The sequence below is a fragment of the Scophthalmus maximus genome, chromosome 16 (genome assembly GCF_022379125.1).
Source record: "Scophthalmus maximus strain ysfricsl-2021 chromosome 16, ASM2237912v1, whole genome shotgun sequence".
NCBI lineage: Eukaryota > Metazoa > Chordata > Actinopteri > Pleuronectiformes > Scophthalmidae > Scophthalmus > Scophthalmus maximus.
Window position 1 is genome coordinate 19,595,283 of NC_061530.1, and position 17,218 is coordinate 19,612,500.

At 44.5% G+C, this 17,218-nt stretch overlaps 2 protein-coding genes across 5 annotated transcripts in view; both read right to left on the bottom strand.

Moving 5' to 3' along the window:
- Positions 1-50: 50 nt before the first annotated feature.
- tap2t (transporter associated with antigen processing, subunit type t, teleost specific) lies at positions 51-7,306 on the bottom strand. 3 transcript variants are annotated; one of them, XM_035612987.2, is made up of 12 exons: positions 6,939-7,306; positions 5,671-6,223; positions 4,670-4,784; positions 4,463-4,593; positions 3,781-3,986; positions 3,452-3,649; positions 2,927-3,055; positions 2,650-2,841; positions 2,392-2,565; positions 2,164-2,317; positions 1,752-1,888; positions 51-1,193 (listed from the first exon to the last, which is right to left on the bottom strand). In XM_035612987.2, the coding sequence occupies exons 2-12, from the start codon at positions 6,179-6,181 to the stop codon at positions 999-1,001; spliced, it is 2,142 nt and encodes a 713-aa protein (XP_035468880.2). In that variant the 5' UTR covers positions 6,182-6,223; positions 6,939-7,306; the 3' UTR covers positions 51-998. The 3 variants fall into 3 exon arrangements, with proteins under 3 accessions (XP_035468880.2, XP_035468881.2, XP_035468878.2); XM_035612988.2 differs by having other exon boundaries at positions 5,671-6,236; XM_035612985.2 differs by having other exon boundaries at positions 6,907-7,306.
- A 473-nt stretch (positions 7,307-7,779) lies between these two features.
- slc16a5a (solute carrier family 16 member 5a) overlaps positions 7,780-17,218 on the bottom strand; it is a 12,039-nt gene continuing 2,600 nt past the window's right edge. Inside the window, exons 2-6 of one of the 2 annotated variants that reach the window (XR_004785693.1) lie at positions 15,990-16,453; positions 12,583-12,726; positions 10,606-11,448; positions 10,238-10,327; positions 9,612-9,746 (exon numbers count right to left, since the gene is read on the bottom strand). Coding sequence is in view for 1 of the 2 variants with exons in the window: in XM_035612993.2 (XP_035468886.1) it covers positions 9,466-9,746; positions 10,606-11,448; positions 12,583-12,726; positions 15,990-16,341 (1,620 nt within the window). In the remaining variant the exon portion in view is untranslated. Of the gene's footprint in view, positions 9,747-10,237; positions 10,328-10,605; positions 11,449-12,582; positions 12,727-15,989; positions 16,454-17,218 lie in introns of both variants that reach the window. The other variant, XM_035612993.2, reaches the window with a different exon arrangement.

Genomic DNA, 17,218 nt, shown 5'->3' on the forward strand with positions numbered 1-17,218 from the left:
GTTTTTGTTTCTTTCAAAAGTCATTAAGTCACACGATGAAACGTCAGAGGTGGAGCAAGTATCAGGTCCTTTATTGAGGTCAAAGGAGCAATACCACAACGAGAAAGTACAACGGTGTAGTACTGCAATGAGTAGAAGTGTTGCCAATATGTTTTATATACAAAATATAGTCAGTGCAAAGAAGCACATTTTATGTGACAACAATGTGACCGACCCTTGTGCCTTAGAATATGATCTGATCTTCATCACAATAATGGAACAAAGGCATGTTTTCATTTTTCGTATTCAGCTGAGGTGTGGTCGTCGGGCAGATTTCTGTCGAGGCCGCAGAAAGCGATCGTGCCTCAGATCAACAAAAAACCTGGAGTGAAGGAGCATTATTACACACACACACACACACACACACACACACACACACACACACACACACACACACACACACACACACAGGTGAAAGGTGGTTGAGGTGAAATCATTCTTCTTTTTTTTTTCTACCTGCCAACTATCCGTTTATTAAAGCAAATGCTTTTTTAACGCTAACAGGAGAAGGCACTTTATTTGGTTTGTCACACCAAGAGACTAAATATAAAGATGAACGTAGGCTGCGGTCAAAAGGTCACAGAACTCTCCTTTCCTAACATCTGAGGAAGGATGTGGAAGGAGAAATCGTGAGGAGTTAGATATAAATAACGTCTTTTTAAAATCTTTCCTAAACCTCGTGACGGTTTTTCCGTCGGGGTTACCTAACAGTTGGTAGGAGAGGAGAGTTTGTTGACTTTTCATAACGGCCATTTAAAATAATTCAGTCAACATCCATCAGCTCATTAGAATCCCTGCGTCGTCTTGACGACTTTGCTCTGCAGCCGGATAAAAACTGTGAAGACACACAGTAGACGGAGCTTCTTCATATCCTGTGGATTATATAGGCAGGTTACCAGGCGGGGAGGCATACCAATACATTTCATTTCCCAATTCACAAAACGGCGCCTCTCCCCTCCTCAGCTGTGCGGAGAGAAGAGCTCCTCCTTCAGACGGTGGTACCGTCCTCGCTTGGCCATGAGCTCCTCGTCCGTCCCCTCCTCCACGACTCGGCCGTCCTCCAGGAAGACGATGTGATCGGCCGTCTCCACCGTCTTCAGCTGGTGAGCCACCACCAGGACGGTGCGGCCGCGGGACAGGATCTCCGGCAGCACCTGAGGCACAAGATCCCGAAACAGTGTGAGACGCACACAGGGATTTTTGAAATCCTCCTGAGACTAAACTGTCCTTCTCCAGATAGGCGTGTATTTGAATTATCGATTCCTCTGCCAAACGTTTTTAATGATTAGTCTTTTTTGGCATTAATGCTTAAAAATTTGAATTTAAATTTGCATATTGAGATCTGACCCTGATTCACTTTTTTCGGACGGACTATAAAAAGATACATTTTGAATGCAGATTTTTTAAATTTTAAATCTGCATCTGCTATTTTTACATTTTACCTAAAATAAATTATTATTATATTCTCAATTCAAGTTTTATTCATATTATATATATATATATATATATTATATAATATATATTTATAGTTATAGTTATTTATGGTAACGTTTATGGTTAAACTAAAATATCAAGCCTCAATTGCATTTCCTGGTCATAAGGGTTTGATAATGTCATCTAAGGATTTAAAAAAAAAAAAATATGTATCAGCCAATATAATCGGTATTAGGAATTTTTTCAGTCGAGACATTTTGTGACCGTGGTTCACTTACAGCGTGTTGCGCTTCAATATCCAGTTTGCTCGTGGCCTCGTCCAGTACGACGACCTGCGGCTCTCGGACCAGAGCTCTGATGATGGCGATGCACTGCTTCGCTCCGTCCGACAGTTTGCCGCCACATTCTCCGACATCTGTGAAGACCATCAACATATTTATAGAGCAGGTGTGTTTTACACAGATGTGTAATTTTGAGACAGAAATCACAGAAGTTTACAGTAGGTCATACATAGTTTATCATTAACATCTGCCTGCAGATAAATCTCCTTCCTGTTCGTCAGCCAGGTTACGAAAAAACTGATTCGAACAAAACTCAGAGAAAGGACGAGACACGGGCCAAGAAAGAATCCAGTTAAAAGTTCTGTGTAACGTACGACGCGAGGCACGAGATCGCGAGCAGCTCCTGTACCTGTGTCGTACTCCAGTTCAGATATGAATTTGTCTGCGTGGATCTTCTTGGCGACTTCCTTCACCCTCTCGATGCTGCGCTCCCTCAGGCCGTACTCGATGTTGTATCTCAGAGAACCAGAAAACAGCTCGGGATTCTGGGACACCAGGGCCATCTGAAACATACACGTGTTTAGTGTAACGCGTGCGAGCTGGTTGACATTAAATCCGTAGGGCGCAGGCACTGTACCTTCTGATGCAGGTACTTGTGTTGGTAGTGGTGCAGCGGTTCTCCATCCAGCAGGATCCGTCCCCCCTGGGGCTCGTACAGCCTCTTCAGGAGGCTGACGCAGGAAGTCTTCCCGCTGCCACTGGGACCCACCAGCGCTGTCATCTTCCCGGGCTGCAGCTCCATTGACACGGACTGAAACAGAACATTGTTAATGATGCAGCGGTGAATCTGTGTGTAAACCAACACTGGACTGACGTTATTGAGTCAAACATTGACCTTCAGCACTGGAGTGTCCTGAGGAGTTGAGGCGTAGGAGAAGGTGACATTCTCGAAAAGGATTCTTCCTCGCAGCTTCTCAGGAGCTAAATCTCCTGCCTCCTGACACCGTGGCTTTCTGTCTAGGTAGCTGAACACTTTGGAGATGACTCCCTCCATGGACACCGTTTCTCGGTAGCAATATGAAATCTCCTGTGTCAAAGGAATTAACAATCACTTAGTGATGAGTGTGAACTCCACAACTGGAATGTGTCCTGTGTCTGGAACTGTAGATCACCTTTATGTTGTTTGACATAGGCTTCTGGTACAGGAAGAAGGACACGAGGCTGCCGATGCTGAGGCGGCCGGAGGAGATGAGACTGCGAGCTTGTAGCAGCATGAGGATCTTTATCGCCACACGCACCAGCTGAAGAGAGAGAGAGAGAGAAATGAATCACACCGAAACATCTGGAACAGCACATGTGTACAGAAGCTCTGGCAGGAAATAGAGAGAAGAAAATAAACTAATGACATGTAAAAGAAAGGAAGACATAAGGAGAGAACAAAAGACAGAACGATTTACCTAACAAAAGAAAGAAAGATAATAATAAGAACATGAGTAACATCATGGACGTGCAAATATGCCAGAATTTGTGTTAATTTCATAGTACGCTTTTTTGAAAGTCAGAATAATTAGAAGCAGTCCAAAAAAAATTGACTTCCTGTCTAGTAATGGTCACTTTGCAAATTAGGTTTAAAAATAATATTTCCTGATTTTTGAAATAAGCCTAATTTTGACTTTCGTTTCCCCCTAATGTCTCACCCTCCGCAGCACGCAGAAGACCGAGCTGTAGATTCCCGAGCGTCTCTTCACGGCGCACATCTGGTCTAGAGCCTCGTTGTACCGCCTCGCCTCCTCTCTCTCCGCCCGGAAGCTGCGGACTGTTCGAATCCCGCCGAGCGTCTGGGACGCCAGCTCCTTGTTCCGAGCGTGGCAGTCCTGGATCTGATCTTTCAGCTCCTGCTCGACAAAGAATGAACAGTCAGGAGGAACTGATCTTTAACCCTTTCGTCTGAAGCTGCGCTCGGGACGCAACTTAGGTTTTTCACTCTTCTTCATGTGCAGAGAAACAGACTAACACTGTGACCGACCTTGCTCACAGCACTGTACTTGTTCTGCAGTGTGGCCAGGAGGGGGATCTCTATGCAGGTGAGCATGGTGAGCTGCCAGGACAGCTGCAGCATCATCCCGAGCATGAGGCAGGTTTTCACCGAGCTGCGGACCAGCGCATTGGCGTTCAGCGCCACCGTGCGGCCCATCCGTTCCACGTCCGAGTGCAGGCGGGAGGAGAGACGTCCTGTGGGTGAAAAGGAGAAAGGATTCAATCCCCGACACCTCACTCCTCTCCCTTCCAAGCGTCGTAGGAGAACCTGTGGTGGCCTTTTGAGTTACGTGAAAACAGGAAATGGCCCTCTATGGGTTTTGGTCCTCCTAACTGCTACATACTGGACCTGCAAAGCCCATGGTTTGGGAAATAATGTGTTAAGAGCTCACAGAACATGTCCGGAATATTATTAATAATTAATATTATTTCCAGAGTTTGCCTTTCACATTTACTGTCATCAACACGTCGTCCACTCACTCGCTGGGAATTTTTTCGGAGGTTTTCCTGCCGTGCTCTCACATGGGCTCACTCGGATATTTTTTCCAGAAATTTTAATGGTAAGCTGGCAGGAAAAGTTTCCAGAAAATGTCCGGAGCAACATTTGCCTTTTTTTTTTTACACACAGTGAAAAAAAGAGAAACAGATTTTACACTGCGTGTGCGTCTCACCCGGTTTGTTCTCGTCGAAGAAGTTCACCTCCTGCTGCAGGAGGGTGTGAAACAGCAGGTGCTTCAGTCTCTTGTTCAGTCGGGCCAGGCTGCACATGAATATGCCTCCTCTCATGCCAGAGAACAAAGCACTGTGAAGACGGACACATTGACAATTTAATAAAAAAATCAAATTTTTCCCTATTTCTGGAGTTTTGTTCCTGTTACCTTCCAAGAGAGACGAGTGCCAGTTGTCCGACTGCGAAGCAGAAGCCGTTCTGAAGCACCTGACCTCTCAACATATCGATCACCTTCCCCTGATACAGCGGGATGAATGTGTCGCCTGGTGGGAAAAAGACGCATGACACAGATTCCGTGAACAGGAATAATATTGTGTTGCATATAACAGGTTCTTAAAATGTCATCCTATAAATAACAATCACTACGTTTTAAAACAGATGTGAACATCACAATCCGTTGTTGTTATATATTTGTTTCTTCGCTTGAAACGACCAAAACCAACGAATGTAACTTATTAATAAGTTGAATTTGTGTCTCCAAAGCCTGATAGGATCTTTATTAGAGAGTTAGAACTATTGGAAACACGTCAGTGCGCCACACTGTTGCATTGTGGGTCATCGTCACCTTCATATATACAACCATGAACATGGCCACTGCAGCTCATTTTTTATTCATCATTTAATCTGAAGATTGTTTTCTGGATCCATCAACTATTAATTTGGTCATTGTCAATGTCAAAATGTCAAAGGTGACATCTTTTTTCTTTTCTTTCTGATCAACGTTCCAAGATCCAAAGATTCCTAGGAATCTAATAAACAAATAAAATAAATATTCTTCAAATTTCTGGTAAAGTCTCTTTAGCGATTGATAGATTTTAAATATGTTGAGTCAACCCAACTTATACTCTACTCAAATATAAGTGTAGCTATTCTATATAGGCATATACATTTCCCTCAGGATCAATAGAATACATAGCTGTCTAAATGTAAATACGCATGAGGAAACTGTGGCTAAATATATAGTTCCCTAGTTTTAGCTGAAACTAAAGTTTCCAGCTATTTTAGGAAATAAATGAGCCCTTTTAAAAAAAATAAATTATGGCCTGTTTTTAAAAATGAGACATTGTTCGTTTTTCTCTTTTCATGAGATTTTTTTGACATCCATGAAAAAATGACATGCACTTCAGAATATCAATAGTAGACACTCACAGATAACTCCTAAGATGAGGAAACTAAAAGCCGCAATCAGGTAAAGGGTGTCTGGTCTGAAGTATTTCACCAGCCTCATCAGCAGCTGTCTGGCGTTCGCTTGGTCTCCGTCTTTCAGCTTTCCGTTGCCGCAGAGACCCTTTTCCCAAACTGCACAGGCCAGCGACGAGGACACCGGGGCCAGGAGGAGTAGCACGATGAGGTCGGGGGACGGTCCCGCGTGAGCCTCCGGCGACGAGGGATTCGCCACAAGGACCCGTCCGCTCACGAACACGGGGGGAAGGAGGCAGAGGAGCGCTACGAACCTGCGGAGCACAGAGCGGTGCTCCCCGTCGGTCAGCGCGGAGGTGACGACGTGGAGAACGGGCCACTTGGCAGCGCCGGAGGCCCACACGCCTGCCAGTCCACCGGGGCCGGGGAACTCCAGGAGCACCAGTCCGGCCCACAGAGCCAAACTCAGCACCGCATCCAAAAGGACAATGAAAAGTCCACATGCTGCCCCTTCTCTCATTGTCCCTCGGGTTGAGGGTCAGACTGCAGACGGTCAACGGTCCTGCAGTAAAAAACTGTTATTTTTATCAGTCAGTGGGAACAAAGTTTATGTACTAAAGTACTGAGCTTTAGCAGAGATGCTTTTCTTGATTATTTGAATTTTGTTTTACTTTATATATTTCTACTCTAAATCTAGGACGGGAATTATATCCACTGTATTTACCTGACAGCTGTGCTTCATATTTGTTTTGTTTTTTGCAATAATATCATGTTTTGATATAAGCTGATGATTTGTATGTCAAATATGTGTCATTAAAATGAATTATTACAGCTGTAAACACGTGGTGGAGTAGAATCGAGTAATATACAATGCAAATGTTCACATACAGTAGAAGCATCTTTTGTCTCATCAGCAGCACAGTGAGTGAATGAAGCACAATATGTGTGTGTGTGTGTGTGTGTGTGACACTGTGTGTGTGTGTGTGTGACACTGTGTGTGTGTGTGTGTGTGTGTGTGTGTGTGTGTGCGTGTGACACTGTGTGTGTGTGTGTGACACTGTGTGTGTGACACTGTGTGTGAGTGTGTATGTGTGTGTGTGACTGTGTGTGTGTGTGTGACTGTGTGTGTGTGTGTGACTGTGTGTGTGTGCGTGTGTGTGTGTGTGTAAAATATCACAACGTGAGCTTCTGCTGCCATTTCTACAGAACTGTCGTGAACCTCATAACGTTAAATTAATAACTCACCAGCATTTCCGAGGCTCGTTTTTTAGACTCACCGTGTGTTTCCTCTCGTCCTCGGCAGAATGTCGGCGACCTGCTGCGGAACTTTACTTTCACTTTCGTCTCGACTCGTGTGACGTCGGATGGATAATCGACGGCGGACACGAACGACACAACGCAGCACATATTATAAAAATATATATATGCATATATTAATATGTATTGATATATTAATAATTAATTATTAGATTTTGTTGTTCTTGTAATACATCCACGGTTTAACCATGAGCACACACGTGTTACACTCGTAGCGGTCCCACCTAAACAACAGAGGCTAGGAACCTTCACTCTTTGTCAACTTAATTTTCACTCTGTAAACATATTAATAAAATAAATAAAGACCGTTATTTTGCTGTGGAATTATTGAAATATATGATGTATAACTAGGCTTACACCACTTCACTTGCAGCGGCTGGTCAGTGGCTGCGGCCACAAGATGGCGGTATAGTCTCCATCTGTGTTTTTCGGCTTCCGGAAGAAGTCATCTTTCAAAATAAAAAAAAAAATAAAAATCTTTCAAAATATCAAGATACTTAAGTCTGAATATGCTGGACTTTGTTGATTCCCTGGGCTATGAAGTGTTTATTGTTTATTTATTTGGTTGTTACTAATGATCCGATCCTTTTTTAAAAGCTAAAATGCACAATTTAAGTACCAAACTTTCCGCGGTTGGTAATACTGCTTTTCACTTTTGTAATTTGTTAATTCAAAATTTCAATATAAACACAAACAAGTTTTAGCTCATCTGGACCTGCAGCACCAGTTAACTATGTACATTTACTTTGAGTGAACCCAAGCATGTAGGCACAAAAGAAAGAAACAACAAAGAAAAAACAATGGATATTCAAACATTTATTTACCCCCTGATCAATATATATAAATAAAGAATTTAAAATAAAAGGTATAATTTGGCCCAACGCAAGAAAAGCTCTGAAAATGTACTAATAAATCTTCCTGTTGTAGAGAAGCCTCTGGTTACACTGTTGTTTTACTGCAATACAGCTTATACCTGAAGTGTATATTACATTTCTGCGCACATGACGTGACACATAAAACAGCTTTGTTCAAACGTCTGCAGGCGCTGTGATAATCCAGAGGTTGAATTATTAAAAAAAGATAATAAATCTTCCTGATCGGAACAGAAGGTAAACAGTCAGTTACAGTGTCCGTTTGTGGATGCCGACTCAGCAGTGCATTCCAGATATTTCTCTTTTATGAAATGTACTTAATCAAGCAGACGTACATTACGAAATCATCTGCCTCTGTTCCTGGAAGGGTCCTATATGATCTCGTGGCTGTGGATTATCTTTATAAATACTCTGGTTATATAAAAAGGCACTGTTCCATTAAAGGAATGAAAAGTATGCGAAAGGAGATTCATGATTAATTCACTGGCTGCAACATCATTTTCCTCATGTGACAGTGAACGACCAACAGATTCGACCTCTTTTTCCTATGAACCTTCAAGGATCTTAAGCAACAATAACTCTTTCACATGAGTGTAATATTCTCCGCATGCTGTGTTTTAATGTCTCCACTGTGGCGAAGAAATAATACTTCAATAATGTAAGAAAAAAAAGGAACATACTATCCGTTTTTATATCCTGGTAAAGGCCGACTATAACAGTCCTTTAGCTACTGACGATCAAATAAGGCTGGTGTTATTTTATATCCTGTATTTTTCATCGTCAATGGATCCATTTAAATTTTACTACACGTGATTGTCTAGTTCTTACAGTAGAAATATACTGTAAAAGAAAATTATTGATTTGTCAAATTTGTAATAAGGAAAGACCTGGATCTCCACAACAGACAGACACGGAGGTAACACAGACTGGATCCTCCTGATAAGCATCGTGTGTCTCTCTGTTCTGAAACTATGGAAGTCATAAAGGAGAGGTGTGGTTTTGCGACCGAGCCCCTGTTGGGTTCATTCAACCATCATGACTAATGAGCTGTTTAAGGGATTTTTTTTGACAAGACGAAAAGTACAAAATAATAAAACCAGCCCTTTTCCTTGATAGTCAACTCTCTAATGAACGACTGCTCAGTTTGCTTGTCGTCAGCATTCAATAGAAGTTTATCTACTCAGGCTCAGACGGTCTGTGAACTCCAGCGAAAACATCTGGAAATGACTTCACGTGATTCCTTCAGGATCATGGCTGTAACTTGGCTTGACAAAGTGAGAAAGCTCCTGTGTACGATAAGATTCTGTGATCAGCAGCATTTTTTTTTTTACAATCAACAGTAACAATCACATTGCAGTTGTAAGTGCACATCTGTTCATTTTGGTTTGTGGGAACACGCGTCCGACCTCGGGTCAAACGGTGTCAAAGTTTTCAACAAAAAAAAGAGAAAAAACTTTTATGGCAAAGCAGATGGCAGAGCCTCATCACGCTGGGACAATTCAGAGAGTGTCAGTAAACAGAACAGTCAACTCTGCACCATCTGCTGCACACATGAGGAACCAGATCTCACAACCTGTCCGGTCTGTTTACGGGGCGACGCGCAGTGCGAGCGGGATCAGCAGCTGGTGATGTGCTCTGCCCCGTTAGCCGAGGCCTTGTCTCTGTCTCCCTCTGTGGGCACGCTGCTGTACTGACAGCCAGGAGCCACGTCGACGCCAGGTCTCGCCGGGTCGGGCGGCGGCGGCAGTGGCGAGGGCGGACCCTGCGGCGCCCCCCGCCTCGCCTTCTTATCCAGACAGTAGAACGACACAATCAGGAACACGGCGGCCGAGGCGACGACGGCACTGCAGACGAAGAAGACGTGGTAGTACTGGCCGGTGTGGTCGACCAGGATCCCTGCGACGAGAAGAAAAAGCAGTGCTTAGTGTCTGCATTTCATAATCTATGTAATTCGGTAGTAATTATGGTTTAATTGGAACAGTTCTAAATGAAATTCCGAAAAATAATTCCAAATGATTGATAGCTATTAGAGCTGAGGGGTGAAGAGATGATTCACTGGATATAAAAGTAGAACAAACACAAAGTCTGTTTGTTCTTAATCCTTCTATTTTGTGTGAAGTACTAGATCATTTCACTTTTGAATATTATTCAAATAATGCAAAGATTCATAAAAAAATGATTTAAACCTCTTTTCACCTACAAAAATGTGAAATTTGTTTACAGTGTACATTAATATGAAGGATAAAGTTATGCGTGAAGACCTGAAAATTACTTCTGTTCTCGAACAGTTTCACATGAGTCTAAGGAAAATATGAGTCAGATTCAGTGAATTCATACAGTCATTCCACAGACGAACGAGCAGTTCAGATCAACGGGGGAAACGACACCTGTCATTTGAGACCGAGGCCAGAAGAGCACGTTGTTATTTACAGCAACAGCCTGGAGCACGAGGGGCCGGCGCTTCTATTCCTGTGTTTCTGTTCGTTCACATAACACACAGACAGAAGTGTGTGTGAGTGTGTGTGTGTGTGTGTGTGTGTGTGTGTGTGAGAGGCACATAAAAACACACACTCCTCTGATTTGTGATGTTTTCTAGATAACAGTGTATTTTGAATCTGTGTTCAAAGATGTTATTTTGGCTTGAAGGAAGTGGAGGCGCTCGTCGTCTGTCTTGAAGTCAAAGGTTTTGGCTCGACCAGTGAGACAAGTTCTACCTGCAGACGTCCTGGAATCTGCCTGATCTCGTTCACGTTACCTGCCAGTGGCGGCCCGATGAGCAGCGTGATGCTCTCCATGATGGCGAGCAGGCCCAGGGCCGAGGGGAAGCGGCTCATCTCCACGATATCCATGAGGACGGTGAACATCAGGGAGCCCACCACGCTCATGGACAGCCCGTAAACCACCACGTAGGCCAGCAGCACGGGGAAGCTCGGCCCGATGCAGCAGATGCTGTTACTGAGCCCGTTGACCAGCAGCGCCGCGGCAAACACGTAGATGTGTCGCCCTTTGAACCACGGCATGTTGACGATGATGCCGAAGGGCGGCCGCACCACGATGTTGACCACGCCCAGGATGGACAGCAGCAGCGCGGCGCGGCCCTGCTCCATGTTGTTTGCCGTGGCGTAGGGAACCAGATAGATCAAGGGCACCACGAAGCCCAGCATCATCCAGGTGATGCCGATGGAATAACAGCAGTAACGTGGGTTGTTGCAGAACTGATCGAAGGCCATGTGTTTGCTCAGGGAAGCCACCAGATATCTCCATATCGTCTTCACCCACCCTTTCTTCTTCTTCCTCGCGCTCTCCTCCTCCGGCGGAGGGGGTCCGTGGTTCATCAGGGGCTGTCCGCGGTGCTTGGGGGGCTGGAGGGGCCTCATCACCGCTCCGCACACGCAGCAGTTGAGCAGGAGGCCCCCCAGCACCAGGAAGCTTCCCCGCCAGCCCAGCTCCGTGTGGAGGTAGTTACCCAGGACGGGCAGAGTGCACAGTCCCAGGGCCGTGCCCGTGGACGACATGGCGTTGGCGAACGCGCGCCGCCGCACAAAGTAGTGTCCCAGGATCGTCACGGCCGGTTGGAAGCTGAAGCAGAAACCAAGTCCTGCAAGGACGCAAGAAGACGATTCACCATCATGCATGTTGTGATGTTGACTCGATTTTAAAAATGTTCTGTTGTGTCAAGACTAATCTTTTTCAGCTCGATTTGAAATATTCCGAACAACAACTTTCTACTTTAATGATCTGCTTCGTTTTGGGTTCTTTAACAACTTTTGATCCCCTGAGATTGTCGTTGCTGAGAGGTGGCAGCTCACTGAATAGCAGTCAGATGATCACATCAGTTATCCAACTTATCCAAGGCAAACAGTAAAATTATTATTAACACTGGCATAAATATCAATGTCCAAAAAAAGACCTACTGGATTAACTGTTGTCCTTGTTTACAACCGACAGTCCAAAATCGCTACTTAAGCGAGTACAACTTCCTCCTAAATGAAGAGACAAAACTATGGAAAATATCTCTGAGTTGCATTAAACTAATAAAATCCTTTCAGTTTGAAGTAGATTTCATTTTTCCTATTTAAAGCCCCAGTTTGTAATTTTTGTAATTTTCTGGCGGTAAAGATGCAAACCGCAACCAACTGAGCGACCGACAGGGGGACACCTTATGGTGGCGCACTCAATTTCCGGTTTCCGGCAGCGTCTGAAAATTCTACGTGAACGCGACGTATTCTGGAGCGTTTACTTCAACAACCGTATTCAACACGACGTAGAAACATGGATACTCACACGGAGGTCGGGTCCACCTCATGGAACTGTATTTAACTCATTCACAGTTGTGATTATACATATATGAAAACATAGTTATGGACAGTATATTCAATTTTTCTGTGAGTTCTTCTAAATATTACACACTGTAGCTTTAAGTTTAAACCTGCTTTTACAGATTCTGGCCACTTGGGGGCAGAAAAATGCCAGTTTTAAAAGATTATCCCCAACGTACTTTTGCGAACAAGTCGTGTTCTGGTCCTGCCGATTTAATTTACGTCAATTATTTCTCTGCTTTTGGTCTCCACCACCTCCTCTGGTTCATTAGCTGCTCAATGCTCCACCATCCAGAGACAGGCTGCTCTCTGTCTCTCTGTGTTTGCGTAAGGTGGCGTCCAGCCGTGTGTCAACCACGGCCGTCCAGCGTCGGCGGGTGCGATAATAAATGCGTTTTTTAACGTTCGCTGACCTGTGATAACCCCGGCCGTGACGTACAGCTGGCCGATGGACTGGGTGAATGAGCTGGCGGCCATTCCCAGCCCGCTCAGGACTCCGCCCAGCATGACCGTGGCCCGGCAGCCCAGTCGCTCCACCAGCACGCTGCAAAAGGGACCTGTGGGTGGGAAGAAAAAACAAAGCGTAATGCTCTTAGTTTAATGCGAATGGCAACAGGAAATGGGCTAAAGGCTTACATGGTCGTTCTCTTTAATCCCCGCGGAGCGTTTCACATAACTCTGTGTTCAGGGGTAAATCTGTGCCGGTCCAACGACCCTGCTAAGAACTGGCAGCGTGACTGAAAGTCATGGTTACGCTCTCTCTCTCACTCGCTTCCACGGAGCCACGTGGTCTGTATCTGAGGTGAAAGTTGTTATTCGACCCATATAACGGAGTCTGTCAATTGAGGAAGATTTTGTACGGCGGCATGAAAACCTTTGATTTTTCTTCCAGGCCTCTGTACGAGTCAGGGCACAAACCATCAGTGCAGAACAACTCTTCCCCATCGCCACCGCCTCATTTTGCGTCAATCGATGCCTCATAAATAATCTGTGGTGGAGGTGGCAGCTATGAATACACAATGAAATACAGTGAGGTGCATGTCGGTTAAAGGTCACTAAAGAGGAGTCGTAAATTTAAAAACACATTCTGGTGCCTTAGTTGTCAGGCAACACGGGCCGCGCAGAACTGACGTGGATAATGATTCAACTTTTTTAAAAAAATGAGCCTGAGCCGGTGAGACCCGAGTGCTGCAACATCTAAAGCCTGGAGATTTAATCTGACGGGATTTAATCTGAAGCAAACTGGTCACTTTTTACGTAAAAAACCCGACTGAAATCTGAGAGGAATAGGATCACGGCAATAAATTCATCATCTCAGTCTTAATCTCTTAGAAAGGAAAACGATAAAATCAGTTTAACAGGATTCTTGTCGTGTCAAATCTATTAAAAAAATGCTTTTATGCTTCTATAAATCCGCAGTAATAATCTGATCGGCGCTCGTCTCGGTTTTCACTTAAAGCTGCGCGGATGAAAACGTAAAAAAATGTCTGGCTAAATGTGCTGTGGAATATTTTTTAATGGGGACTAATTATTCACATGCTGAGCATTTACAGGAGCAGGACGCGCACGCACACACACACACACACACACACACACACACACACAGATCCTTTTTTCTTTATTTGATCATGATCTTCTAAACTAATTTGTCAAAATCCTTTTTATCATATTTATATAACTGTATTTTTTACTAGCCACGATAAATGCTGTAATTAGCTTAGCGGGATACACCGCTGACTTTGGTACAGAAGGTCTTGTTAGAAAGTGGCTTTGGACAAAAGGCATCGGCCAAATGAATGTAATGTAATCAATGTCGGAGAAACATCCCGAGGTCTGTCAAATATAAGTTAAACCAAATTGTCCAAGACGTTTACGCTTCACTTTTTAAAAAATGAGTCCCGACAGAATCCAACTCAAAAAACAACCCTGAACAGGAGCAGCACGTCGGACAGATGTGCGACAAACGTTCAAATTGTGAAATCAATTGTGGATTCTGTGCATTCAGAGGATGAAAGTTAAAGAGACGTAAAAAAAACAAACACAAAACAGACGCGTGTGTGGGACGTGGTCGACGGAGGAGGAGGAATGTCACCGCACCACTTTGATAACATAAGAGAGACTTTAAAAAAAACCTTTGTGGGACTTTCACACAACACTCCTTGGTTTATTTGCCGCAGACCAACACTTCCTCTCGTCAGTGTGCCCACTGTGTGCATCACCCCTGCAACTCTCCTGTCAGGTTTTTCAAGAGGAAACCAACAAACTACAGCCAATCGGCCGCCAGACATTCACCTCCATCCACTGTGCAAACTTCACCACACCGCCTTCCTGTTCTCGTTGCTTTCTCTCACATAACGCTCGTGCGTCACGGAAGGAGGAAGAGGACATTCCTGACTTCCTGAGATGATGATGACCTGTGCGCTGACAAAGCTCCGCGAGAGGGAAACCGTGATCTCCTTCAGATTCAGACTCATCCGCGTGAGAGGAAACCTGGGTGATAGGTTATTCAGGGAAACGACTCCGTTGAATGGTTTGATCAGTGTCAGTGGGTGTTGAACTGAACTGTCCTTGTATATCAAATACATCATATTATATCAGTAATTTCCAATGATAAACTTTATGGGTTTTTTGAACCTTGATCTTTAGTATTTAGATCAAAAAGCTCATAAAAAATAAGGTGTGGGAGTTGAACTGGTCAAGTTATTTCAGTTTAATCAACACCTGAGTATCAGGGAGGACTCGGTATTAGCAGTTGGGTGATATCAAAGGCCTCAGGATCAGGATAGAAAAAAAAATCAAGTTCGAAGCAGAAATAATTAAAAAACCATGTGAAATTTTTTCTATTTTGCTCATAAATATGTCCTCGTTGTCCATGATGAAGGAAAAACTATGATACATTCACATTGCATCCTTTAAAGTTCTCAATGCTTCAAGCCCTGACTGACGAGTAGATTTGTACACTGTAAAAATAAATCGTAAATATGTATTTTGTCATAATTCTACAGGGAACTACAGTATATAAAGATTGATTGTTCATGTGACGTGTACGTTTAAAAAAAATCAGGTGATCAGTATATTTCATCATTAGTGACAGAGTCCACCTTCCAGTTGTCGACCTACGTTCGTGGTTAATGCAAATGCCTCCACATTTCCTAGACTTTTATTGTGAAGAGGTCACGGCGTATTCATCACAAGGTTCATGTGAACGGCTATCGTTCTGCAGCAGGTGAGTTTTACATAAATTTGCCCAAATTTAAATCCAACTGAACCATTAACTTTAAAAATTCTCCAACATAAAACTACTCATATTTTGTTGTAAAGAACTAAACGTAAGATGAACTTGTGCCACTGAATCTAAATTAAGTCCCGGAGAATGAAGCCTATCAGCAGCGGCCGCTTACGACCTCAGGTGGATTCATGGTAAAAAGCTCAAACCAATCAGAGACTTAACATCAGAGGCTCAGGAAACTGATTCATATAATATTTTCTAACTTTAACTTCTGGTCACAGCAGAGCAGCTGAAAGAGTTATTTCAATATCAAATAAATCATTTCTCATTAGTTCAGAATGAAGGTGCTATTTCATCTTTTATTGAAATGACATATTGTGACTTCATGGTTTGCATTATAGTTACTGTCGTAACCCTGAACTCTTGGTGGGTAACATACTGTTTTTCAGCGCAGTTAGAAAGTTTAAAACATGCCCAAATTCCTTCTCTCAGGTTTCACATTCTCTCCACACAACCACAGCAGCAGAGGGGAAGGGGCTTCGATCACCCCCGGGGGTTAAAGGGGCAGTACAGGGAAGTTTCCTGCTTTACCTCCTGCGTGAAGCACCGACGTCATGATGGACGGCACCCAGGAGGTTTGGCTGTTGGAGGCGTGGAAGTCATCCTGCAGGTCGGTGTAGAAGATCCCCACGCAGGAGGGGAAGGCCAGGGTCAGCGCCAGGACCATGATGGTGGCGACCAGCACCACCCAGCCCCAACCACCGTCCGGAGCTGGGACCGGCGCCCTCGCGGCCGCCGGGTCCCCGCGTCCTCCCCCCTGCCCCCCTGCCTCGGGGTCACGGTCGCGGGCTTCCTCTTGAACCTTCTCGTCGCGCTCCGTGCCGTTGGCCTCCGGGCGCAGGAGGCGATCGCTCGTCCCCCCGGTTCCATTTCTCTGAGTCATTTTTCAGCTCGGCACTCCGGGCGAGGCTCCTGTGTCGGCTCCGCGGGGTGTGGGAGTGCTTCTCCTGCTGTCCATGTCACTGCGACCGCTGCAGCCGCTTTTTAATTGAAACCTGTGACGACAACAACAACAAAAAAAGAGCTATAATCCATCAGAGTGTGTGGAGCAGCTGGAAGCGGCCGGTGAACGTTGAACCCAACTGAAATATCTTTAACAACCATCGGACTGACAGGAAATTCTATACGCACATTCACGGTTCCCAGAGGACGAATCATGAGCCGGATCTTAGACGAAAAAATGTTCAGGAAAATTGGCTCCGGGCCTTTTCCGACCTTTCCATCGGTCTCATATTACACAGCCATTTGATTCCTTGTTAACATGAACATATAATTTAGCGCCGCTCAGACAACAACCCTCATTGACGGTCTGGACCTCGGCTGTGTATGGAAATAAGTGCATAGGACAATGACATCATTCTAGCAGTGCAAAGACACCAGATATGAAAATATATTTGGATACAAGTTGGTGGCGATGCAATCCGAGTAACGGTAATCCAGCTGGCTCAAAACAAAGGCATGAATAAAAAAAGAGTCTGTGCATCCTAAAATGAAAGAAACAACATGATCACGACAATGCTCCCGAGCTGGCCGCTGCCGGTGCAGTAGACGATGATGTCGTCTTACTAAAATATTTAGAGAAGAAGGCTGGGATCATCTCCAGAGCGTGTCGGGGCTGCAGCAGACCGTTCTCCGGGGCTGCAGCAGATCATTTGCTTCAGTTTATATTTGCATTTACAATCAGGAAGTCGGACGGGGTTAGAGGACAAACACGTACGTGCAGGCGGACTGAGGCGGAGGAAACCGGGCCAGCATGAGGC